At 44.2% G+C, this 27,005-nt stretch overlaps 1 protein-coding gene across 4 annotated transcripts in view; it reads right to left on the bottom strand.

Annotated features, from left to right (window-relative positions):
• The window catches only part of TMOD1 (tropomodulin 1), a 38,433-nt gene that overhangs the window by 5,686 nt on the left and 5,742 nt on the right, over nucleotides 1–27,005 (bottom strand). For all 4 annotated transcript variants that reach the window (XM_082205105.1, XM_082205106.1, XM_082205103.1 and 1 more), the window contains exons 2-8: nucleotides 16,956–17,129; nucleotides 15,401–15,557; nucleotides 8,656–8,775; nucleotides 4,571–4,660; nucleotides 2,799–2,926; nucleotides 2,092–2,199; nucleotides 1,565–1,708 (exon numbers count right to left, since the gene is read on the bottom strand). In XM_082205105.1, coding sequence (XP_082061231.1) covers nucleotides 1,565–1,708; nucleotides 2,092–2,199; nucleotides 2,799–2,926; nucleotides 4,571–4,660; nucleotides 8,656–8,775; nucleotides 15,401–15,557; nucleotides 16,956–17,075 — 867 coding nt within the window. In that variant the 5' untranslated portion in view covers nucleotides 17,076–17,129. The remainder of the gene's footprint in view (nucleotides 1–1,564; nucleotides 1,709–2,091; nucleotides 2,200–2,798; nucleotides 2,927–4,570; nucleotides 4,661–8,655; nucleotides 8,776–15,400; nucleotides 15,558–16,955; nucleotides 17,130–27,005) is intronic.

The following is a 27,005-nucleotide window of genomic DNA, read 5'->3' as shown; positions in this document are numbered from 1 at the left end:
CTGCCTCAGTCTGCTTCTATTAAAGGTCACAGTCCATCACACTTTCACTGCGTGAGTATACTCATGTGTAGGCACCTTGTTAGAAACTTTTATTCATTTAGCAGACAGGTCAGCCCTGCAGTTCTATGATTCTATCCTTGGGGGGGAAACCTCTCACTGAAACCAGAACAACACTGAGCAAAACTATGTTTTTTTTTAGACCTGCAGAACAGAGAAGGCTGGGCACAATGGTGTCAACTTGCCCAATTTCCCTTGTAATGTTATTATGGGATGTTTCTGACCATTTCTGATGGTCAGTGAAGAATTTTTTGCTGGTGCAGCCAAAATGGACTTTGAATATATGGAGAACCCCAAGCATAGTGAAATTAGGCCCAGCTCAGATTTCAAACTATGCCTGAAGAATAATTTCCTTAATAGGCCAACCAATTGCTATCTTCGTGGTTCAGAAGACAATGTGTGCTATATTCTGTATTGCCATTTATACATGTCACCTAGCAAATTCTTTTTGGGAGATCAGCCAGATGATTTCAAAATTAGGTGATTGCTGGTTGATATAGTGACGTTTTCCCCCTTATATCCACAAGCTACAAGAAAGTCATGGGTTACTTGCTTTTACCCAAAACAAGGTTGACGGTCAAAAGGATTTTTGAAAAAAAATCTAAACGATTCGTGGAATTACAGAATTTTTAGTTTTAATGATTTGCAGTTCTGAAAATTGGTAAATGTTTTGACTCACTCATGGATTGCCTTGTTTGTTTTCTGTGATTTATACTGCAACGGCCACTGGCTACAAATAATAAACATTTAACTGGCTGAATGGATCTATGCTCTCAGCCTGCACTTGATAACAGTAATAATTCAATAAGTAAACTGCTTTTGGTGAAGCATGAGAGAAGGCACAAGACAGACAGCTGAGCCAGCGCTTCAGTTACTGGAATGAAATGCATGCAAGTCATTTCAGTTGTAAAGCTGGGAGTCATGTTGGGCTCTCGTTTTACATTGGTGTGACTCGCATTTATTGCTAAGTGATTCTTTAGCCTAACAATGGTATGTTTGAACTCAGCCTACCAGACTAACCATGGTTTGTTTCCTGCCAACAAACCAGAATGTGAAGCCATGGCTTATTGTTTGCTTACAAACCATGGTTTGTTCTAATCATGGTTTGGGGTCATATTTGAAGCCAGAAACCTTGCTTAACCATGGTTTGCTCAGTCATACAACCCAGACGCTTCAAAGGCACGAAGCAAGAGCATCTGAAAAGCAAACCAAGCTTAGGAGAAATGAAACATGGTTTCTTTGCCGAGATGTGAGATGGCTCGTGGTTTGTTGAACCAACCATGGTTAAAACAAACCATGGCTCAGCATTAAGTGCAAATGCAGCCATTAGGCCTGTCTTCACTGGATGAATTTGCCTCATCCCTCACCTGTGCATACAATCTACAAAATATGTGTCACTTATTTAATTCTCCCCATGCAACATTTCTGTTTCTCTTCTGAGCATAAAGCAGAACTTTTTATTTTGTGCTTCCTCGTATAACAGAACGGACATGGATTTTTATGTTACCTGGTTGTCAATTTTGAGCTCAATTAGCGTCCTGTTGTCCTGCAGTGCTTCTGCGAGTGCCAGAATTCCTGATCCAGAAATGAAATTTGATTCCACATTTAAGCTCTTCAATACACCGTTGACTTTTAGCATTTCTGCCAATGCCTTCCATAAAGAATAATAAACAAAAGAAGTAATAAGATCATCATCAATAACTAGAAAGCTTATTTTATTGTTGTAAGAACTTAAGATTCCTGCTGTTGTATCAGACCAAAGCAATAGCTTGTCAGGCCAGTGAAACAGGTATTCTGTGGTGCCTGGGTCAGTTTCTGAGATTTTTCGATATATGACTGCAGACCCGAAAAGGCCAGGGGCTTGTGCTTAACTCCACTTGCTGCCATAACCTTATTTCCAGTTAATGAAAGAGATCTTTGACACAGGACTTGCGTGTTGACACTTCTTCATCCAGCAGGCTGTCTTTAAAGGAGACAGTCCCATTAAACACTTCCCTGAGAAGATTAGCTGAAAATAATCTGCCTAATACTTACATAAGCGACAGGGTCATTGCTCCTGGTTCCTACTATGCTGAACTTTTTCACGTACGAGTTGTTCTTCAGAGCATCGGCATAGGCTTTTAAAGTTGGTATGGGAATGTCCTTCAAAAGACAAACAAGCAGTCAATGGCAGTGTGTTCTATTTTGTTGGGGGGGGCATCATAACTACACACACTGAGGAAAACGCAACGTGATCAGTCCATTCTACTGTCTGTGTAGACCAGGCCTACGCCAGTGGCATGATCTGTGGGTATTTCTCCTACACAGGCTTCACTGTAATGCTCTTGCAGGTGGCACTGTGGTCTAAACCACTGAGCCTATTCAAATCCCTACGACGGAGTGAGCTCCCATTGCTCTATCCCAGTTCCTGCCAACCTAGCAGTTCAAGAGCACGCCAGTGCAATTAGATAAATAGGTACTGCTGCGGCGGGAAGGTAAACGGCGTTTCCATACACTCTGGTTTCCGTCACAGTGTCCCATTGCGCCAGAAGCGGTTTAGACATGCTGGCCACATGACCCGGAAAGCTGTCTGTGGACAAACACCGGTCCCTCGGCCTGAAAACGAGATGAGCGCCGCAACCCCATAGTCGCCTTCGACTGGACCTAACTGACCAGGGGTCCTTTACCTTTTTACCTTTACCATAATGCTCTTGCATAGCTTACATTCATTCCGCTATTTGATGAATGGAAAGAATTCATACCTTTATATTATTGAGATTAACTTCTTCAAGGTCCGGGTCATTGTTTTTCACTCTTTGCAAGGTTTCTTCTACGTCGGTTGCATTGGGCTCATCGGGAACTGGTTTATATTGTGTGGGCTTGATTATGCCTGCATGGGAAGGGGTAGTGTGACAAGGATAACAAATAAAGAAAAGGCCTACAATGTCTCTTCCTCTAACCAGTTCCCCTAGTGTGAGAAAGAAGCTAGTGCCCATGTCTCAGGACTCCAGGTCTGAGCCCTGCAGCTTCTGATTCCTGGTAACCATACTGGTTTCACCAGCTTTCATTTCATTTGGAGAATAAAAGAGGAAATCTGATTCTCTGATATTGAATCATAGAATCATAGAGTTGGAATAGACCACAAGGGCCATCGAGTCCAACCCCCTGCCAAGCAGGAAACACCATCAGAGCACTCCTGACATATGGTTGTCAAGCCTCTGCTTAAAGATTGGATCTACACAGAAATGACATGGGATAGTTTTAGCACATAACCAAACAGTGTAATGTGCTCACAACAAGCCTCACTAAATGACCACGAAAGCATACTAAGTGCAGTTGGGGAGAAATGTTTTTCGATTCTGTCTTTGGTTATGCACAAGCAGGTATTTCTGAAAAGCTTTCAACTTTCCCCCTAAATCAGGGGTGGCTATCCTGCGCCGCTCCCAATGTTGCTGCCTGTACTAGAATTTCTGCCATTCCTGACAGCTGGCTGGGTCCAACTCTGCCCTACATTACACTGGAGCACAAGTCTCAACCCAGATTTAGTACCTCCTTTAGTATCTCTTAGGGATGTGGGTGGCGCTGTGGGTTAAACCACAGAGCCTAGGACTTGCCGATCAGAAGGTCGGCAGTTTGAATCCCCGCAATGGGGTGAGCTCCCATTGCTCAGTCCCTGGTCCTGCCAACCTAGCAGTTCGAAAGCACACCAGTGCAAGTAGATAAATAGGTACTGTTCCGACAGGAAGGTAAACGGTGTTTCCATGAGCTGATCTGGTTTGCCAGAAGCGGCTTAGTCATGCTGGCCACATGACCCAGAAGCTGTACGCCGGCTCCCTCAGCCAATAAAGCGAGATGAGCGCCACAACCCCAGAGTCGGCCACGACTGGACCTAATGGTCAGGGGTCCCTTTACCTTTACCTCAGTACCTCTTCCTGTGCATTTTCACCCTAATTTGAATTCTAACAGGGTCCCATACCCCCCAATACTGTTGAATGGTATTTTTACACCGCCTAAAAGACAAATGTAACTAAGCAACAAACAAAGAAAGAAAAACCAAAACCTCCTCAGAAGATGGGCCTTCCCTGAATGGAAAGAGGAGAATGTTTACTCAGCGGTAGACCTGCCAAAAGGGCAGGTGTGGGGAAACTTTGGCCCACCAGACTTTGCTGAGCTACAACTCCCATTATCCCCAACCATTCACATACTCACTGGGAGTTGTAGTTCCGCAAAATTTGGAGGGCCTAAAGGTCCTCTTGTGATAACAAGTCCTTCCCAGCCAGCAGACCTGATGATCCCTGGGCCACCCATTCTTTAGAGAGGAATTTGCTCTCTCATAAAAAAAGCCTAGAAGTGGAACACTAGACAATGAATCCTCCTAGAATACCACGGAGAAGAACGTCCAAGGACAAAGCCAAGAAAATACATTGGTGATGATTCACCTTAAGGATATGCATTCATTCAACAAGTACCGGAAACATTATACCTATTGGTTCAGGTGTCCAGAATATATCATGTGGCTGCAAATCTTACTTACTATCCAAACCTTCCTTGTTGACTATAGTAGTGCTTCCAAGTGCTTCGTAATATTGTTGGTTACTCATCAGGGTATGCATGCCAAGAATAGCTACACGAGAGAGGAGAGAAATAAAACAAAACAAGTTAAGCAAAATAACTAAACTCCTTTCTTGGGAAAGTGAGAATCTGGCCAAGATACATAGAAGGCTGGAGGGAAAGCACGAAACAGCAGAATTCAAGTCGATTATGTTGGTTCACATTTTGGGTGGACTCGGAGGACAATGCAAGAAGATCCAATGCGCTGGGTGGGTCTCAACACAATTTACATAAAAATTGTGAGAGGATATGATTCCATGTTTCTCAACAGTCACTTTGGTTGACCACAGATGGTCTTTTACCGTGCAGCAACTTACTGGTTCGCTTATAATGCTAAGCTGTGGTTTAGTGCTACATGCATGAACTGGGACGAGTACAGTCGTGCCTTGGTTTTCAAACAGCTTTGTTCTTGAACGGTTTCGGCTCCTGAATGCCGCAAACCCAGAAGTGTGTGTTCCAGATGGCGAACTATGTTTGGAAGCCAAACATCTGATGGGGCTTCCGATTGGCTGCAGGAGGTTCCTGCAGCCAATCAGAAGCTGCACTTTTGTTTTCAAACATTTTGGAAGTCAAACGGACTTCCAGAACGGATTCCGTTCGACTTCCAAGGTACGACTGTACAAGCAAAGCCTCAGGCTTGTATGCTTCCCCCTCTACTCTGCTTGCACAACTGGTTTCTGTAGAGTTTTACTCCTCTTTCCATGAGTCCTGGTTTATCGCTTTCCATGAATCCTGCTTTATCCCTACACACAAACCAGAAATTGTGATTTAAAACAAAACTCTGGTCAGTTATGTTTATCCTGTTTGTTTATCCAGTTTTGTTTTACGTAGGGATAAACCAGGATTCATGGAAAGTGAAACTAAACTCTGCATTAGTCTTTTCCCCAGTCATGCAGAAGGTGCTGTGAGCCTGTGGCTTTGCTTGGGCTCATATCAGCTTGTGCAAGTTGCACTAAACCTTAAGTGCTATAGACAAATCAGCAAGTTGCTACTCAGTGAACAGTCGATCCTGCCAAGTGTTGAGGAGAGTTTTACTGCAATGGTTCAGAAATCAAAGGGAAATCTGGTGGAAGCAGCAAAGGAAGGAGCAAAATTATCCTCACCATTTGGCAAAATGTCATAAATGACTAGTCTGCCAAGTGGGTTGCATGCACACTGCAACAAATGACTGTTAGGGAAATGGTAGCCACCCTTTGTCTCTAGTTTGTCTGGGATGTGTTCCACCTACAGAACTTGCAAGGGCCTGAAAAAAAACATGTGTGAAGTTTTCCTGTTACTGTCAGAACAGAGAAGACTTGGACTTGGCTTGATTTCAGAGTTTGTCCATGTAATTCACTCTATGACATGCACTCAGCAGCAGGCAGAAATACATTCAGTAACAGCTGGATCTCTCCTCCGGCAAATGATCTGGCAACATGCAACATCCTGTGTAGCCTTAAACCTGAGAGCAGCTTAGAATTTATCGTTGCCATGTCTGCAATCTGATCTCAACTGATTCATTCTGTGAGTATTACATGTCAGTTAGTTGCATCTCCTAGAAGAGGCATTTGCTTCAATATAGGAGAAAAAGGGAAAGGCCTCTTCAAAAATAGTGCCTGCAACCATCTCTCTTTTTTAAAACATTCGTTTCAATTAGGGGCAGTGTTTCAAATGGCTGAAATAATTTTAAATAAACTCATCTGGTAAGCCTAAGGATACAATCCTAAATAGGCTTCTTAGGGAAATAAGCCCACTTGGCTTTAACTTCCAGATAAACATGCACTGGAAATGAATATCATGTTAAACTTTTATTGTAAAACATCCAGTTAGTAAGGTTCAGGCAAACTCATTTTCTTACCCACAGCCATCATTATTCAAGTACAGAAATTAAAAAGAAAGGAACACAGGCTTTAGCCCACAACCGTACAATCTTATCCGTGATGTATATGCTACTCAAAGACAGGAGGAAGTCAGCGTTATTTGCCCCCAAATGGATCGTGTACACATTTGCAGACATGTGGGACTGCCTTTTAGCAGATGATTACATAGGGCTTTTACAATGCACCGTTCCTGCTTGCCGGGGTGTCAGTCATGGGACAACAGGAGTGTCTTTGCCAAGTTTAAGCTGGTCCACCGACTGCGCCTGCTCCTGAGGAGGTGGGAACAGGCCACAGGGACACACGCCTGGATTCTTACAAGGCGCCCTGAACCTCTCGAGTCTTTGCAAGCTTCAGTTGATTAGCTTGTCAATCTGCACCTGTGATTAAGAAAGCACCTAAGCAAATGGTAACCTGGCTTATTATGGTGGTAGCCCTAACTGACAGTGCGGACCGGCAGCTTTTCGCAAATACAAAATGACCAAGCAGCAAAACCATTTTGGACGGCAGGGCAGAGCAGCAGGACCAAAGCATTCCTAAGCAGGGCCACGAGGCCACCAGCAAGGTTCTCTTACAGTCCCTCTGCGGCTTCTAGTGAGATGGATGATGTCATGGGAATATGGGAAGGAACAGACAGCAAGCTGGAAAAAACAAGACACAGTTTAAGGAGGAAGGAAAGGGTTGGATTCAGTAAATGAGCATGAATATGAGATGAACGGAGGGGGAAAGAGGATTTTAGTCAAAACGAGCGAGTCGGGTGTTAATACGAACTCTTGGGAAATAAGCCAAGACAGTCTGCGCTAGGCAAGTGCTTTTCAGATACTGCTGGGCTCCAGTTCCCATGAGCTCCAGCTAGGAAGGCCAATGAGAAACTGGGTGTTGTAGTCCATCCACATCTGGAGGGCAAAGGGGGTTAGAGAATTGACTGCATTAGAGTCCAAACTTAGGTCCAAACTTGTCAAGGTTTCGGGAAAGCTATTCCTCCCCCGGCTGGAGCAAGAGCAGAGAAAACAAGGTAGAGTCCTTTTTAATGAGTTTTATTCAATTCTAATAGCGAGAGACAAAAGAACGCAACAAGCCTTAACAATGGTGTTGCTCCAAACAGAGCTCCACCTCCCTCCTTCCTAGAAGCATCCTTTTCCCGTACGGTGGCCACCTGGGTCAAATGTCTCTGATTCCGTTGTTCCTGAATGCCGAGTTCTGGGGGAAGGGGAATCAGAAATACTCTCCGGTGACAAAGTGTCAGCTGACTGCCCCCCCTCCCTTCTTCTAATACTTCCCAACTCTTCTGTTCGCCTGTCTCTGAGCTGTGACTTCCCTCAAACTCCTCAAACGCCTGGTGTAAACCAATGGTGTGTTCCTCTCCTCCTCCTGAAGTGTCGGGAGAAGGGCGTTTGTGATCTCCACCAATCCTCCTCCTCTTGAGTCCAAACCCTGACAAAACTGGACGCAACGCTGAAAATGGCAGCTGCACGGTAACCTTCCCTCTCCTCAATGGCAAAAGGAAGCATCACTCACCGGTATTGTCACATCACAGAGCGCTATGGTTCCCTGCACCACATCAGCTGCTGCTGCTGGAAGGTGGGCAGGAAGAGATGAAAGTGCAGAACGCTCTGACATTGCAATGCAGGAAAGTAAGAATATAAGGAAAGCCAGGGCCAGATTTAGGTTTGATGAGGACCTAAGCTACTGAAGATAATGGGGCCCTTTATATGTCCAGCTGTCCTTTGTCAACAACAAATTTTTGTGTTGAATATACGCTATGTAGTAATTTAAGGACCTAATAGGTATCTAAAGCCATTTGCACAAAACAAAATATGTATTTTATAAAAGTAACTGATATAGAAAGGAGCAAACCAGTGATATTTTAGGGAGCAGGCTAGGAGGCGGGGCCCATTACTTACATCATAGGAGCCTACACAACACAAAACACTGTTGCTGTATGTAGTTTTTATTTTGTTTTTTATCTTACATTTTGGAAATGTACATCCAGTTCCCCCGCCCTTTACATTTTTGGGGGGGAACAGTCCACCCCAAAAAACTCAAAACTGGAGGATGAAACAGCACATACAGACTGAACGTAGTGAGGTGGCTTCCAAACCTATAAGGATAATTACAAAGAAAGCCAAATGTAGGCAGTCTCGTGTCTTACCAGCGATATCACAGAGCTCCGCATCTGAGGCGTTTGCTAGTGCTTCCTCCAGTTCTGGCTCCAGAGTTACGCTTTCCAAAACAGGATCTATAGCCTTCTGCTTGGGGACCCAAATTTTCCCTGTAAATACAAAAAGGGCCATCAGCCTCGTGGCAATTGCTTTAACGACAGGGATTTAAGTTTCCTTGCCACAAAACCCTAGTAAACAGAATATGTAGCACCAAGAACAACAGCTACTGTGTCCCAACCCAAAGGTTAAAATTTGATCCTACTGACAGGGATGCAAGTATGTTTTGATTAAGCAAAAGTACATAAAACGACAGGATATATAATCAGTAGATAGCAAAGGGTAACAAGCAGTGCAGTATTTTCAGAGGGTGCTGTGGTCTAAGCCACTGAGTCTCTTGGGCTTGCTGATCAGAAGGTCGGCGGTTCGAATCCCCACGACAGGGTGAGCTCCTGTTGCTCTGTCCCAGCTCCTGCCAACCAAGCACTTTGAAAGCACGCCAGTGCAAGTAGATAAATAGGTACCGCTGTGGTGGGAAGGTAAATGGCGTTTCCGTGCACTCTGACTTCCGTCACGGTGTCCCGTTGCACCAGAAGCAGTTTAGTCATGCTGGCCACATGACCCAGAAAGCTGTCTGCGGACAAACGCTGGCTCCCTCGGCCTGAAAGCGAGATGAGCGCCCCAACCCCATAGTCGCCTTTGACTGGACTTAACCATCCAGGGGTCCTTTGTTGTTGTTTAGTCGTGTTCGACTCTTCGTGACCCCATGGACCAGAGCACGCCAGGCACTTCTGTCTTCCACTGCCTCCCGCAGTTTGGTCAGACTCATGTTTGTAGCTTCGAGAACCAGGGGTCCTTTACCTTTTATCTATTTTCAGAGCAGCAGGTCTACTCTGGAAACACCCTCCTTGCATTCAGCCATATTCTCCGAAAATACCTTTCCTCAAGGCTGAAGCGGAAAAGTCGGTTGCGCATGATTGGCTGCCCACCTCCTAGCGACGGCATTAATAATAATAATAATAATAATAATAATTTATTATTTGTACCCCGCCCATCTGGCTGGGTTTCCCCAGCCACTCTGGGCGGCTTCCATAGAAACAAAAAATACAGTAAAATATCACAGATTAAAAGCTTCCCTGAACAGGGCTGCCTTAAGATGTCTTCTAAATGTCAGGCATTAAGGAACCTCTCTTACCTTCTGAGCAGTTTTGCACTGAAAAATCCGTAAGGTGAACAAACTCACGAACTTTATGTGGCGCTTTAAAAAATAAAGGTACTCAACGTCGCGAGGAGGCAAAGCCATGCCAACATTGGATTTGCTGGTATGCACATCTCTTGTTTCAGTTGCAAGGCTGAGAAGGAGCCAGGCTCATTCCCCAGGGATGTCTCAAGACATTTTGGTGCCTGAGGCAACGGACAGGACGGCGCTCCCTGGCCCCTCACCATTTTGTGTACAGAGCCTGACTGGGCTGACAGCTGAATCATACTTCAAAACTGGCAACAGGGACTTCCACCAGAGAGCAGGCCAGCTTATGGGGCGCAAAGCAGGCTAGTTAAGGGGCTTTTGTTGTGTGAAGGCCGGCAGGGTAGGTACTGTTACTGCCGTTCACCCGCCTTCATCTGCCAAATACAGTGGTGTCCCGCAAGACGAATGCCTCACAAGACGGAAAACCCGCTAGACGAAAGGGTTTTCTGTTTTGGAGGTGCTTCGCAAAACAAATTTCCTATGGGCTTGCTTCGCAAGACGAAAATGTCTTGCGAGTTCCTGCGGGGTTCCCCCCCCTTTTTCCCAAGCCGCTAAGCCGCTTATCAGCTGATCCGCTAAGCCGCTTATCAGCTGATCCGCTAAGCCCGCTAATGGGCTTGCTTCACAAGACGAAAAAACCGCAAGACGAAGAGACTCGCAGAACGGATTCTTTTCGTCTTGCGAGGCACCACTGTAAGGTGGGCACATCGCTCAGCCTTTCTCTCCCTGCTCACCCCACAAGCGAGGGACACTTTGTGTTTTGTCTGATCTTCACTCAAACTCCAGAACCCTGGTTTTATACTGTTCCCGTTTTGCTTATTATGGTTTTTTTAAAAAAAAAAAATTAATCATTTTTTCAATACAAACAGCAACCACAAAAAACACATACAACAAAAACCACAATAACACTAATAATACAATTTAACAATTCAGATTTGAGTACTGATATACCTATAACTCCACCTTTTTAACAATATTTCCCCACCTCTCCTCCCCCTACTTCCCACCACTGTCCGTCTTATCACTTAAATATTCCTTCCAGATTTCTTCATATTTATCCATTCTTAATTTGTGTCCATATGCAATTCGTTTGTATGTAACTAGTCTGTCCATATTGTCAATCCATGTGCTCAATGGGATCTTTTTGCGGCTCTTCCAATTCATCAAAACAAGTTTTTTTGCTTCTAATATGGCACGGTACATCCATATTTTTTTTTACCCCTTGTAATCTCCCATGTTTCCGGTATATAATATAGAATTACATTCAAATCCCCTAAATAACAATTTATTTTTATTACTCTTGCTATGTATATCCTTACCTCACACCAAAATGATCTTATTTTTGCTTATTATGTTAACAGCCCATGGCTTTTCTCGCCTCACTTTCCAAACTTTAAACCTCCTACACTTGTAAAAAGTATCTGAAACTGGGGACAATTAAATCCCAATTAAGTCATTTGGAAAAAAGAGAGAAAGAGGTGTTTGATAACAACTCCAATTTAATGTTAAAGAAAGTGGGTTAGCCAATACAGTGGTACCTCAGTTTTCGAACGTAATCCGTTCCGGAAGACCGTTTGAGTTCCGAAATGTTCGAAAACCGAGGCGCAAAGGCATTCTGCAAATTTAATAGAGAAAATTGAGAAAGATAACATATAAACTCAGCGGAAGCCGTTCAACTTCCGAGGCATGTTCGAAAACGGAAGCATTTACTTTCAGGTTTATGGCATTCAAGTTCTGAAATGTTCATCAACAGAGGTGCTCAAAAACCAAGGTACCACTGTACTGTTTAGTAGGGCTTTTAGTAGTAACGATGGCACAGATAGATAGGAGATATGTAATCTTGTGTATCTATTTTATTTATAAAAATAATTGTACACTGCAATTTTTTAAAAAAAACTAAGAACAATACAATTTAAAAAATGACAAACAAATTAGGAAAAAAGTGAAAGGTCAGCAGCTGACTTTTACAAAGAATGTTTTTTATTAATTGTCTGCATAAGCCTGGCAGCACAGAATAGTTTTCAGCAAATGTTTGAAAGTTCGTACAGAAGGCGCCTGCTTAATCTCTATCGGAAGAGCATTCCACAAGAGGGGGCCAATTATACTGAAAGCTCGGTTTCCTACTTATGTCAAATGAGCCTCACCAGCTCTGGGTACAACCAGGGACCTCCTACAAATGTCCTTTCAGCAAAATCTTCAAAGTAAACACACACACAAACACACAGGAGCAGGGACAAAGGGTTGAAAATAGTATAGAACAATCAACCACTATATTGTAAGGAAAAATACATAGATCACAAGGTGGTGTTGGTTAGAGGGGAAAAGTTTATCTATTTTTAATACCTGTTTAGTTATTTTTCCACTAAAAGGGGGGGGGGAGAGAAGTTCAATAAACGTTCTATAAAAGCTGGATTTTTAAAGATTCACACCAAAAGTGAAAACCACGAGCAGCTTGAAGAAAGAAAAAAAAGAGAGGCACTTTTAAAGAAAACAATCTGGGAGATGCCTGTAAATGAGATAGCATACTCATTGCTCCAGGCATGGAATGTGACACTGGGGCTATTTTTGTCCTTGCTGCCCCGCGACGCAGAATGGAGAAGAGAACAAAGACCACGCTATCCCGAAAGCCGCTCGAAGGCTGAGCGTGGCTAAATTTAGGTCTCACAAAGAACCAACTGCTCCCTGGTTGCCTCTCGAGATCAGGAAAAAATAATTTTTGAAATCCTTTATGGTACTGCCCTGTCTAGATTTTAAAAAGCATATACAGTAGTACCTTGGGTGTAGTACTTAATTTGTTCCGGAGGTCCGTTCTTAACCTGAAACTGTTCTTAACCTGAAGCACCACTTTAGCTAATGGGGCCTCCCGCTGCCGCTGCGCCGCCAGAGCACGATTTCTGTTCTTATCCTGAAGCAAAGTTCTTAACCTGAAGCACTATTTCTGGGTTAGCGGAGTCTGTAACCTGAAGCGTATGTAACCTGAAGCGTATGCAACCTGAGGTACCACTGTACTGAAGAAGAGAAAGGGTGGACTTTTACAGAGGCAAAGATGCTCACTAATATCAGGGAATAGGAATTTTGACTTAAAATGTAACTTGGGGGGAAAATGCCACCAGTACAATCACTCCACTCCACTCCCCGGTCTCCATTTTATTGATTTTAGATATATTGCTAAGAAAATTTCCAAAGACTGATTTTGTGGTTTTGTGTTGTTCAGAGTGTCCCCCCCTTTTTCTTTTGATATGTGTATTCCTGTTGTTTCGTTGGTTATCGGATTTCCAACGTTTACCTGGGTTTAGTGCTCCCAAGTGGCAGGTGACAGGATGACTATAAATTAGGAGCATGAATACTGATATTCCTAGGATGGTGATTTTGTGTGTCTCTCTGTGTATTTGCTTGATCTGTACTGATAGGTGTAAGTTTATTTTGTAGGGCTATAAATCAAAGAATATGTGGACACAAATAACGATAATGCTATGTTGAAATCTGATATTTTGCCATAGCAGGCTTTATAGAAGCCCAGTTACAAGTTAAATCCAGGATTCAGTGGATTAAATTCAAATAAAATACTACAAGGTCTGCTCTGAAAAAAGAAAAGAAAAAAGAAATATGGAATTTTGCTACCATGCATGTCTAATTAAAACATAAGCGCATTGCTGGATCAGACACAAGTTCCATCCTCTCCACTATCCCATTTACCACAATAGCCAAGGAGATGCCCTTGCGTGAAGGCAGCTGTGCCTTCCCTGGACTCAGCCATAACATGGATGTGTAATTCAGCTTATCCTGGCTACTCAACATTTATGGGCTGCTGCCTTTTCACAGGAGTAGGGACTCCGACTAAAGAAAAATAAAAAGGTAAAGGACCCCTGGATGGTTAAGTCCAGTCAAAGGCAACTATGGGGTGTGGCTCTCATCTCGCTTTCAGGCCAAGGGAGCCGGCGTTTGTCCATAGACAGCTTTCCGGGTCATGTGGCCAGCATGACTAAACCGCTTCTGGCGCAACGTGACAGAAACCAGAGCACACGGAAACGCCGTTTACCTTCCCGCCACAGCGGTACCTATTTATCTACTTGCACTGGCGTGCTTTCGAACTGCTAGGTTGGCAGGAGCTGGGGTAAAGCAACGGGAGCTCACCCTGTTGCGGGGATTAGAACCGCCAACCATGTGATCGGCAAGCCCAAGAGGCTCTGTGGTTTAGACCACAGCGCCACCTGCACCCCCATGACTCCAACTACTGTGGGCCCATGTACATTTTATAATCCCTTCCTAGCAGCAGCGATCTGCAGCAAGTGCAGCAAGTGATTGGCCAATTGTTTGTGAAGTGGAAATGCCAGCGGTGGCGTTGCCAGCGATGTGCCAAGTAGGGCAAGGCCCTTTGAAATGCAACTCGCCCCACACAGACCAACACCGTAGGGAAGGGCTTTTGACAGTCTCCACATGGAGAGAGCAACATCTAAATCAGCCCTCTGCCTCATGGCTTTCTCTCTTTCTCTCGCCGAGTGCAAGCAGAAGAATGGCTACATCCAGTGCTTTTTTCCTAAAAAAATGTTTAGAGGTACTCTCGTTTTCCTACTCATATTGAAATACTGCCCCTCAATGAGGCCAAACTCAGATTCACAAAAAGTTTAGGGGTATGCGTCCCCCCAGAAAAAAAGCGCTGGCTACATTCAAATGAAGGAAAGCTACTGCATATCGACCTAAGCAACTTGTGCTTCCTTTTTCTGGTTATTTGGCTATAACTTTTAATAGAATGCAGATAATTGAACAAACCTTGTTGCATTACATTCTCCATTAAATTATCTTCCCATTGATATATAATTTTAATGCTATTACTCCAAAAAGAAAGAGTGTTATGAGCCATCAAACCTCGGAAATACATTTCCCCCAAAAGGTTTCCACAGTTTTGGCCACTGGTGGATATAATCTTGGAGACGGGTTATGAATTTTCTGCATTCCTAAACCCAATACGAACGTCAATCTACATGCATCTCTCATGACACAGTGGCCTAAAACACACTTACGATTTCATGTGAGTTGAGCAGCATGTGAGCAAGTCAAGAGTCTGGCTTGTGCCGTTTGTGGCAACCAAGGTTTGTCCGTGGCTTAGCACTCGGGGTTTATTGGGTGGAAAGAAACCAGAAGCCAACATCTGGATAACAAGGCATGCTGCACTCTGCTATCTTTTGTCCACAGTATGGGAGGAGCAGGGGAGGAGTGCTGCGAGAACTTTTGAGCAGTGTGCCCCAGCAGGCTGCACACTCACATTAAACCATGGTTTGCTTTAAGAACAATGGTTTAATGTGATGTGCGAACCAGGCCAAGTCAATGGGAAGTTGGCCTGAGCAACCATTACTGAAATGAATGGTATATGAAAAAGGAGATTTAACCTTCAACATCACCTTGATTCATTCAGTGGGGCTAACTGAAAATCCAGAGAACACATACCCCAAACTTGAGAAACACCCGGGGATAGTTACTTGACTGTCTCATACCTCTTTTCTCCCCTGTAAAAGGAACCAGATCTTCCCGGTCTTTAATCTCATTTGCCTGCTTCTCCAGATGGGCGAGTAGGTCATCTCTTTTAAAGGGGCCAGTCGGTGTTTTCTTCGTTTGATCTCTCTGTCTCATTCCTGCAGGCAATAATGCATTCTAGATTTCGGAGAAGGGGAGGGAAAACACCATCACCATCACTTTTCAGCCCATATTCTTAAATATAAGATACCACTGAAACACCGCACACTGACTGTGCCCATCTGACTGTATCCACAGTGTGTAGGGAAGATGACCAGGTAAGTTCTTTTTAAAGAGGTACAGTGGTGCCTCGCAAGACGAAAAGAATCCGTTCTGTGATTCTCTTCGTCTAGCGGTTTTTTCGTCTTGCGAAGCAAGCCCATTGACGGATTAGCAGATTAGCGCTATTAGCGGCTTTTAGCGGCTTATCTGCTGATCGGATCAGCTGATAAGCGTCTTAGTGGCTTAGAAAAAGGGGGGGGGAGGAAAAAAAACCAGCAGGAACTTGCAAGACATTGTCGTCTTGCGAAGCAAGCCCATAGGAGATTCGTTTTGCGAAACACCTCCAAAACGGAAAACTCTTTCGTCTAGCGAGTTTTCCATCTTGCGAGGCATTCGTCTTGCAGGGCACCACTGTAAGTGGCATCTGCAACAAAATGTCGCAGCGTGGAGTGATCCTCTCCAGGGTTCCAAACAGCCAGCCATGACCCTTTTCCAGAACATATCATTCCATTTCCCCCCATCTCCCACCATGAATGCCAGGCTGTTTCAGCCAGGGAGCCACACCATGGCTCCCAAAAACATAAAAATAAATATCTGTGAGTAAATCTGTTGCCACTGTTCTGACCTCTCAGTACAGAGGAACTGGAATAAATGTCTGCGTGGCAAATACACCTCTTTGCACCTGCTGACTGGAACAGGGGGAGCTGGTGGCAGGTTTACTTGTTTCGGAAGTTGAATGGACTTCTGGAACGGATTCTGTTTGACAATCAAGGTACGACTGTACTGTACTTCCAATCTTCTCCTCGCAGGTGTACTGGAGGGGAAGCGGGAAAGGGGAGCTCAAGGCTCGTTCACATAACATTTAAACCATGTCTCAGTTTCCCAGTAGCAACAGTAGATCATCAAAAGGAATTAAAGAAGCATCTTTTTACCAGGAGCGCCTGCCAAGGAAAAATCTAAACAAGATTCTATGACTCTATGATCTGAACCAAGGGGGCAATTCTAGTATTCCTGGCACCACCAACCAGAGCGCGGCACCGACATTTGCAGGCAAGAGTCTGCTTCAAATTAAGCAGACAGCGAAGGTGTAAGATTCCAAAATAGACTGTGTATCAAACCTGGCTCACGTCCAAGGAGAGTCGGGAGGGAAAGAGGGCGAAGGAAAGCCCAAGCAGATCCAAAGATGGTCTAACACCGCAAAGAGTAGCAGAAGGGTCCCCTATTTATTTATATTTCATTGCTTAGCGTGCCCGACGTAGATGTTTTCACACAATTCAAGAAGTATCACATGGCCTGTCCTTTAAAATCACTTACATCAGGGTCTAGGTCCACCAGTTCATCCTCTAACATCTTGATCTCTTCTTCTGTCAGCGCTCCAAGGATCTGATCTTCATCCAGATCTCGGTATTTCTCTAGTTCTTTTCGGTACGACATCCTGGAGAATTCTTGCTCTCAAGAGCTTCTCTCTAATACACAATCTGTATGTTTCTAATAAAGAAAGTACAAAATACAAGATGGAATTTAAACATTGTGTTTTCCAATGCAAGCCTTGAGTGGCCAATGGAACAATCTTTTACACACACACCCACACACCCCGCCCCGAACTGTTCTAGTGGTTTTCCTGACCCCCTTCCTCAGAGCCAATTTTGGGGGAAGTGTGGGGACAAGAGGACTCATTGCACTGACTCCCGCTAGCATAACTATTTAGCTGAATCCGGCCCGTTTTTGGTTTCGCAGTTGGTTCATGTGCCAGAACTCAACTCTACTAAAGAATTGAATCAACAATAGATTGATGAACTTACAGTTATTAGTCCTGCGCTGCAATTTTCAGTAGAGTTTGTTGTCGTTTGGCAATTTGTGGGGGAGGCAAAGATACCCCCAATGACTCTGGGATGGATGGGCAAAGTTTCCTGAAATTTAAGGATGTGAATGACTTTCTGTGCACTTAAATGAGAGAGTCTGAGAGTCTCTGTTGCTTTTCAGCTGCATCACACATCCTGGAATGCCCACAGAAATTACGTCCTACAATGTGGATTGCATGGGTACTCTAGGAAAACATGGTGTGTTGGTAAGCCACAAGACTACAACACTTTTTTAAGTGCATAGAAACAGGGGAACCCTCACATCCACCTTGTAAAATTCTTTTTGTGCAGGTATTTTATTTTCAGTATAAACAGGACTCTGTTTTTGCACCTATCCACACACACCCCTTTTAATTGTTCTCCAGGAGATGGAGGGGAGGAAAAAGGGAAACCAGGTTATTCTGGGATCAAATAAAACCCTGGGATGGCTTCTGTGATTCCAGTATTGTCCCTATAAAATCAGGACACTTGTGGAAAACGAGCGAGGTCCCAACTAAAGAAGAATGGCAACTTAATCACAGATTACAGACCTAACATATAGAATAAGAGAACATACGTTTAGAGAAGAGTGGGAAACGTTTATTGAATACACGGGGGGAATTGTGTACACTTGAAAATGTTGACAGCATTAAGATAAATTCAACAGTGCAAATAAGTTTTGATGGATGTCATAATGGAATTCTGAATGTTTTAGGTTTTGTACAATATGCAGGGATTTATGATACGCAAAATGAACCATGGAAAGAGAAGAAGGGAAGTCATTGATATTTTAAGGATGTTTAAATGAGCATTTTACATTGTAAAACTGAAAATTAAATAAAAATTATATATATATAAAATAAAATGGGGGTATGTAATATGAAGAAAGAAAACACCCCCTGTTTCCTATCCCTTCTATTTGCTAGCTTGGGGATGGCGAGAAGAGAAGAATGAAACAGAGATTGGTTAGGGGTTGATTACCCAGATATCCCCGGCCAGCGAAAGACTTGCCGAGTATGAAGGAAGCCCAGTTCATTGCACAAAGGATTTCCAACATTTTGAAATGTAAGGAACCAGCCCTGCTTCAGACTCAGCCAATCACTGCAGAGTACTGCCAGCATATGGGATGTCAGCCAAAGGGCACAGGCAGTGAATAGTCAGATGCACTGAACTGGTCCATGCATTTGTGTCCATCACCTGATGCCTGCAACATCTATTGCCAGGGTGAGCCTCTGCAGTTTAAGACCACGTAAAGAAGTGCGCAGGTGATGGGGGCGGGGGTTGAAAGAGGCAAGGGTTGAGGCAGCAGGTATTCGCTTCTCTGGGCGGCAGTCAAGGTAGGAAGCTACAAGAAACAAGTTCTTGGTTGAAACGTTGCTGAAGATGAATGAACCTCAATAGCATTTCAGCAGTGGAGCAGGCCATCGCGGGGAATTGTGACATCTTTTACCTTTGACATTTTCAAAATAAATAAATAAATTGACAGAGATATTAAGGGTGTTTTCCGAGTAGAATATCCTGTCTCAGGATGAGTTGCTGGATTTGGCTCAATCCAATCTCTACAGAGTCCACTTCAGCTGACAGCCATTTTAGCCCAATTCCTGCAGGGTAGAATGCTAGAAGCACATTGCTCTGCTTGCTGAAGTCTCCTGGGCGTTATTCAAAGTGCCAGATTAGACTAGAGGCTTACACACTTAACTATTGAGCCTGCTTCCGTGTTTCCACAGTCTAGGTAAGTTTTGAAGTTCTTCAAAAAAGCCCTGCCACATAAGCCAAGAGAGTTGTTCAACAGGCAAGCTGAGAGGCAAAACTCTATTGCTTCTTAACCTAGTCTATGCAAAGCAATAAGAGCACAATTAAGGTAAAGATGTATTTTCTGTCTTGGAACCATAGAAACCACAGATGGGTCTTTCATTGTCAATAATGAACACTTAAGAGCTGCCTACTTTGAATCAGGCCAAAGGTCCACCGAGCCTAGTGTTATGTTTCCAACAGTGGGCAGGCAGATACATCTGGGAAACTTTCAACCAAGACATTAAAGGCAACTGCCTGCCTCTTAGCATCTTGTACTCAAGAGATATACTGCCCCAGAATGTGCAGTTTTCATTTGGTTCCCATGCCAAATGGCTGTTGGACAATCCTATCTTCCAAACCAACTTTTGTTGGTTGCCTTTTATTCTATCTTACTTACTTACTTATTTAATTTCTATACTGCCCTTCATCCGAGAATCACAGGGCGGTTTACAATATAAAAACACAAAAATACACACACACACACATTTTAAAGGCCATAAAAAGGTAAAGGGTAAAGGGACCCCTGACCATTAGGTCCAGTCGTGACCAACTCTGGGGTTGCGGCGCTCATCTCGCTTTATTGGCCAAGGGAGCCGGCGTACAGCTGGTCACGTGGCCAGCATGACTAAGCCACTTCTGGCGAACCAGAGCAGCGCATGGAAACACCGTTTACCTTCCCTCCGGAGCAGTACCTATTTATCTACTTGCACTTTGACGTGCTTTTGAACTGCTAGGTTGGCAGGAGCAGGGACCGAGCAACAGGAGCTCACCCCGTCGCGGGGATGTGAAGCGCCGACCTTCTGATCGGCAAGTCCTAGGCTCTGTGGTTTAACCCTCAGCGCCACCCGCGCTTCAATTAGCCAAAGGCCTGGGAGAAGAGAAATGTTTTTGCCTGGTGCTTAAAGATCTGTAATGAAGGTGCCAGACAAGCCTCTCTAGCAGTGCAGGATTTACATATAAGCTAAACAAGCTATAGCATAGGGCCTCAGTCTCTTGGGTGCCCCAAAAAAGTTTAAAGGAAAAAAACCTGGATGTACATTTCCAAAATACAGTGGTGCCTCGCAAGACGAAATTAATTCGTTCCGCAAGTTTTTTCTTCTTGCGAGTTTTTCGTCTTGCGAAGCACGGTTTCCCATAGGAATGCATTGAAAATCAATTAATGCGTTCCTAGGGAAACCGCCTTCAGACCAGGTCCGGGGACAGTCTGTCCCCCAACCTCTTCTGAAGGCTGGGGGGGGGGGGGACAAGGGCTTTTCTTCCCACTGCCAGCCTTCAGAAGGCTGTTCTGAAGGCTGGCGGTGGGAAGAAAAGCCCTTCTTCCCACCTCCCGCCCCGCAAGCTCCCGGGGCGATTTTAAAATGCTGGCGGGCGGGAGCGAAGCCTCCACTGTCCCGGGGAGATTTTAAAATGCTGGGGGTCGGCAGCGAACGCTTCGCTCCCGCCCGCCAGCATTTTAAGATCGCCCGGGACAGCGGAGAAGTCTCCGCTGTCCCGGGAAGGCAGGCGGGGGGGAGCAAAGACCTCTTCTGAAGGCCGGCTGTGGGCGAAAGTCTTAAAACAGGTCCCCGGAGATTTCCCTATGGGCTTTTGTCTTGCGAAGCAAGCCCATAGGGAAATTCGTCTTGCGAAGCGCCTCCAAAACAGAAAACCCTTTCGTCTTGCGGGTTTTCCGTCTTGCGAGGCATTCGTCTTGCGGGGTACCACTGTACTGTATAAGATAAAAAACAAATAAAATAAAGCCTACATACAGCAACAGTGTTTTGTGTTGTGTAGGCTCCTATTTGTTCTGTGCAAATGGCTTTAGATACCTATTAGGTCCATAAATTACTATATAGCATATATTCAACACAAAAAACAGCGGCAGTTTGTTGTTGACGAAGGACAGCTGGCCATATAAAGGGCCCCATTGCCTTCAGCAGCTTAGGGCCTCATCAAACTTAAATCTGGCCCTGCTCTCTAGGGAGAATATTGCACAAGTGGAAAACCAGTGCCGGAAAGACCTGCTCTCATGTTGCTACTCTCTAGACCTCTTGCAGAGGAGGCACATGTAGAAGCCATCTAAACTTATTTGGTGGTATTCAATTAAGTCATGGGTAGGCAAGCTAAGGCCCAGGGGCCGGATCCAGCCCAACTGCCTTCTAAATCCGGCCCGTGGACGGTCTGGGAATCCAAGTGTTTTTACTTGAGTAGAATGTGCGCTTTTATTTAAAATGCACCTCTGGGTTATTTGTGGGGCATAGGAATTCATCCCCCCCCCAACAAAATATAGTCCGGCCCCCCACAAGGTCTGAGGGACAGTGGACAGGCCCGCGGTTGAAAAAGGTTGCTGACCCCTGAATTGTTTCTCAGAGTAGATCCATTGAAATAAATTAACATGACTAAGGTCGGTCCAGTAATTTCAAAAGGTCTACCTGGAGTAAAAATGAGCTTAATAAACGGTTCAGGACCGCAATCCCTCAAGGACTGCCTCTTTCCATATGAACCTACCCAGACCCTGAGATCATCTTCTGAGGCCCTTCTTCATGCGCCTCCTCCTTGAGTGGTCTGGAGGGTGGCAACACAAAAACGGGGCCTTCTCTGCAGTGGCCCCCACCTGTGGAATGCTCTCCCCAGGGAAGTTCGCCTGGCGCCTTCATTATACACTTTTAGACACCAGGCAAAAATATTCCTTTTAAACCAGGCCTTTGGTTGATCCGATTTACATCCTATGCCCTTTTAAAATGTGGTTTTTTTGGGGAGGCGCCTATCGGGTTGTTGTTTCTATTTTTTAGGTATTTTGTGGTTTTATATCTTGATTATATTCTGTGAACCACCATAGGACCCCTGGGTATAGGGTGGTATATTAATTCAAAAAATATAATAATAATAATAATAATAATAATAATAATAATAATAATAATAATAATAATAATATACCACCCAATGTCATCATCACTAATCTAACTCAACACTCATCTATCACTTGAGGTTGTATTGCCGAACTGTTCACATTATTAAACATTCATTTATTCAAAACGTTTCTATCCTGCTTCTAAACCAGACGGAAGGGGGACACAATACTGCCAAAAATGCCAAGAATTTTTTATTATCTGTTTTCAAATGCATTAATGCAGAATCCAAAGAATTCATAACATTTATGTTGGTTGCAACCTGGCTGGATATTTTGCAACAGGGAAAAGCTGACCTCAGTTGAGACCTCTGGTATAAAAAATTATTGGAAACACTGCAGAACAGTTAACTCCAGTTCATTTCTTAAACGGTCAATCAAAACCAAACATCTTCCTTAGCATGGCATGACTTAATTTTTTTATATGCAGATAAAAGTAACTCTGTAAGAGCCAGGGTAGATAAAAATCAATGCTTTTTTTAAAAAATCAATTTTTTTGAATTAAATCAGGTTTTTTTTAAATTTAAATCAGATTTTTAAAATAAAATGCTTTTGGAGGAAAAATCTTTCTAAAGATAGTTTCTGTTTCAGTTACATTATAGTCCAAAGGCTATTCATCAGGAAACAAGGATTTGTTTTAGGTCTTCCATGTGTGCTAAAACTCAGTCTAAGGTTTTGTTTTTTAAAAAATAAATAAATCGTTTAACCACATCAGTTTACAAACATGGGTACATATGCTATAATGTTATTGTTTTAGTTAAATAAATTGTTATTAAGGAAATGGTTATTTTTCTCCTTCCAATAAAGCACAGCAGAAAAGTTGTCCAAATATAAACAGTTAACTTATTAAACCTCACAATAATTTCATAATCATCAGTCTATGTATTTCTAATACTAGAACCAAATCAGTAATTTTTAATATAACTGTAAAAACTACTCTGAAAATTTATTATTCCAAAAAGGAAACCTTCATCTGGTTGTAAATATTAAGATACCAGCAAGAATGAGTCTTTCTGTAAATAAATAAAAATAAATAAATCAAGTGTTACTGACTAGTGATTTAAATCAAGGCTTCCTGACTAGTGATTTAAATCGTGATCTGAATCGATTTGATTTGAATCAAGCCTACCCTGGCTGCATCAGCCCAATCTTGCAGGGTCAGGCCTGGGACAAGACAGCTTGTTGCTCCCTCTGCTTTTCAACATCGTGATCTATCACTACATCATGATGTTTGGCTGCTGATACAGTGGTGCCCCGCAAGACGAATGCCTCACAAGACGGAAAACTCGCTAGACAAAAGAGTTTTCCGTTTTGGAGGTGCTTCGCAAAACGAATCTCCTATGGGCTTGCTTCGCAAGACGAAAATGTCTTGCGAGTTCCTGCGGGTTTTTTCCCCCTTTCCCCCCTCTTTTTCTAAGCCGCTAAGCCGCTTATCAGCTGATCCGATAAGCTGATAAGCCGCTAAAAGCCGCTAATAGTGCTAATCCGCTAATTCGTCAATGGGCTTGCTTCGCAAGACAAAAAAAACCGCTAGACGAAGAGAATCACAGAACGGATTCTTTTCGTCTTGTGAGGCACCACTGTACGTCACAATTTTGAAAGGTTGGTTAAGGCCGATATCGCCCAGCCTTAATCCTAAACCTCTGCTGCCTTGCGGGATATCTTCGGGAGAAGAAAAGGCTAATTTGGAATGGAGCCCCTAAGATGGTTGGATGGTGCCTTGAAGGCCTCCTTCCAGAAACTCCTGCAGCCAACCTGGTGCCAAACGTTTTGCTCTGCTTTCTTTTGGACCACATCAGCAAGGCTGAGATGGAGGTCTTGTAATCTAGGCAGCCCATGATCTCCAGACACGCTGCCCAGGCTTGCGCCCCAGGAAGGTCTTAGTTGACCAAGACACCTTATATGTAGAAATGTAACACTCCATTGATGAGGGCAGCAGCTTTCGAGCTTAGAATCATAGAATCATAGAGTTGGAAGAGACCACAAGGGCCATCGAGTCCAACCCCCTGCCAAGCAGGAAACACCATCAGAGCACTCCTGACATATGGTTGTCAAGCCTCTGCTTAAAGACCTCCAAAGTAGGAGACTCCACCACACTCCTTGGCAGCAAATTCCACTGTCAAACAGCTCTTACTGTCAGGAAGTTCTTCCTAATGTTTAGGTGGAATCTTCTTTCTTGTAGTTTGGATCCATTGCTCCGTGTCCGCTTCTCTGGAGCAGCAGAAAACAACCTTTCTCCCTCCTCTATGTGACATCCTTTTATATATTTGAACATGGCTATCATATCACCCCTTAACCTCCTCTTCTCCAGGCTAAACATGCCCAGCTCCCTTAAATGAGCTTAAATGAGAAGAAAAGAAAAGCATCCCAACAAATCCAAGAGGGCTGCTTTTAAACTGCCAGAATGTATGAAAAAAGAAAAGAAAAAGTCCTTCTACTACTCAATTGTCCAAACCCCAGCATTGCTATTCCATAACGCTGTGTAGCAGTTTGATTTACAGGGCACTACACCGGCACATAAGTTCAGCAAAAACAAGTCGTAACTTACAGAGCAATGATTTAAAAATGGTGCAAATATCTCATAAATCATCTGAGTCGCAGCTGCTTCAAATGCTTCTCCCCTTTCTCCCGGCTGGAACAAAACTGTACGACAAGCCAAAGAAAGGCTGAAGACAAATAATGGCTTTGGAGAGAGCTGGAGGTGATTTGCCCAGAATATAAAAATAATTATAATAATTTATTATTTATACCCCGCCCATCTGGCTGAGTTTCCCCAGCCACTCTGGGCGGCTCCCAATCGAGTGTTAAAAACAATACAGCATTAAATATTAAAAACTGCCCTAAACAGGGCTGCCTTCAGATGTCTTTTAAAGATAAGATAGCTGCTTATTTCCTTGACATCTGATGGGAGGGTGCTCCACAGAGTGGGTGCCACTACCGAGAAGGCCCTCTGCCTGGTTCCCTGTAACCTCACTTCTCGCAATGAGGGAACCGCCAGAAGGCCCTCGGCGCTGGATCTCAGTGTCTGGGCTGAACGATGGGGGTGGAGACGCTCCTTCAGATATACAGGACTGAGGCCGAACTAGAGTCACTGCTGTTCCTTGGGCACACACATGCAATTACAGTGGTGCCCCGCAAGACGAATGCCTCGCAAGAGGGAAAACCGCTAGACGAAAGGGTTTTCCGTTTTGGAGGTGCTTCGCAAAACGAATTTTCTATGGGCTTGCTTTGCAAGACGAAAATGTCTTGCGAGTTCCTGCGGGTTTTTTTTCCTTCCCCCCCCCTTTCCCCAAGCCGCTAATCCGCTTAACAGCTGATCCGCTAAGCCGCTTAACAGCTGATCTGCTAATCCGCTTATCAGCTGATCCGCTAAGCCCGCTAAGCCGCTAATAGCGCTAATCCGCTAATCCGCTAATGGGCTTGCTTCGCAAGACGAAAAAGCCGCAAGACGAAGAGACTCGCGGAACGGATTCTTTTCGTCTTGCGAGGCACCACTGTACTTTGTCCCAGCATTATCTCTGTGATCAAAGAGGTTTGGTAAGATTTTAAACCCTGCAAGACCTGATTGCCAGATGAGCACACACTTCAATGGTAACGATTGTGCCAAACCATTGTTCTGCATGTCCCAGTGACCTCCTATCAGGGCTACTGTAATGTGCTTTATATGGGGCTACTCTTGAAGATGGTTCCAAACCAAGACCTTGTTGGTCAAAACGACCTCAATCTCCACCATCAGAATAGATAGATAGGTAGATAGGAAATCTAGAAAACCATTTCACAACTTTTCTGCCAAATACCTGAATCATTGGGCCGCAGACCAGTTTGAAAATCTCTGCTCCAGGAAGCTCGGTGTTATCCTAAAAGGATCTTTTCTCTCTTACCCTGAACACCTTTCTTTATTATTATTTATTAATAGATGAAGGGAACCAACCAACCAGGGGGAAGAGGAAGCTTAAGTCTTGCCTGAAGCAAAAAAGAAAAGAAAAGAAACTCTATAGTATCACCCACCCACGCAAGAAGGGATGGGGCAAGCTGTAGCCCTCCAGATATTGCTGGGCTCCCAGCAGCATGGCTGGTACAGTGGTGCCCCGCAAGACGAATGCCTCGCAAGACGGAAAACCCGCTAGACGAAAGGGTTTTCCATTTTTGAGCTGCTTCGCAAGACGATTTTCCCTATGGGCTTGCTTTGCAAGACGAAAATGTCTTGCAAGTGTTCCAATTTTTTTTTGCTTCCCCCCCCTTTTTCTAAGCCGCTAAGAGCCTTTTAGCCGCTAATCCGCTAAGCCTTTAATAGCCGCTAAGCCTTTAATAGCCGCTAAACCGCTAATAGCGCTAATCCGCTGATAGGGTTGCTTCGCAAGACAAAAAAACCGCTAGACGAAGAGGCTCGCAGAACGGATTAATTTCGTCTTGCGAGGCACCACTGTACTCAAGGAACCCTCAAATAAAACACAATTCAGACAGAATTTTTGTTTAAGGTTTTTGGCATAATTTTTAGGCCACAACTTTATTAATTACAGAATGTGAGTGGTTGCTTAAGCATTGGTTTGCGACTATCTGTTCCCACCTAGAGGTAGGAACAGAACTGACATCCGCAAACCTGCGAAAGTCAGTAAGGGAAAACATCTTGGGGAGAGAATGGAGCTGGGTGCCAGGCCCTCACCTTTCCCCAAATGCTCCCAGGGGCTCTTGCGTGGCCCTAGCCTCTTGACAGGGGTTCGGACAAGAGCATGGCGAGCCCCTGGATTCCTTTAACGGAATATTCTTGCAGCAGCAGCATTGGAGGGGCAGCCAACCATACCCCCTCCACCAACCAAATTTAACCAATGCCTAACCGCAACC

This window comes from Podarcis vaucheri, assembly GCF_965113315.1.
Source record: "Podarcis vaucheri genome assembly, chromosome: 17".
Taxonomy (NCBI): Eukaryota; Metazoa; Chordata; class Lepidosauria; order Squamata; family Lacertidae; genus Podarcis; species Podarcis vaucheri.
The sequence above is the reverse complement of the archived record's forward strand: the minus strand, read 5'-3'. Positions and strand labels throughout refer to the sequence as shown.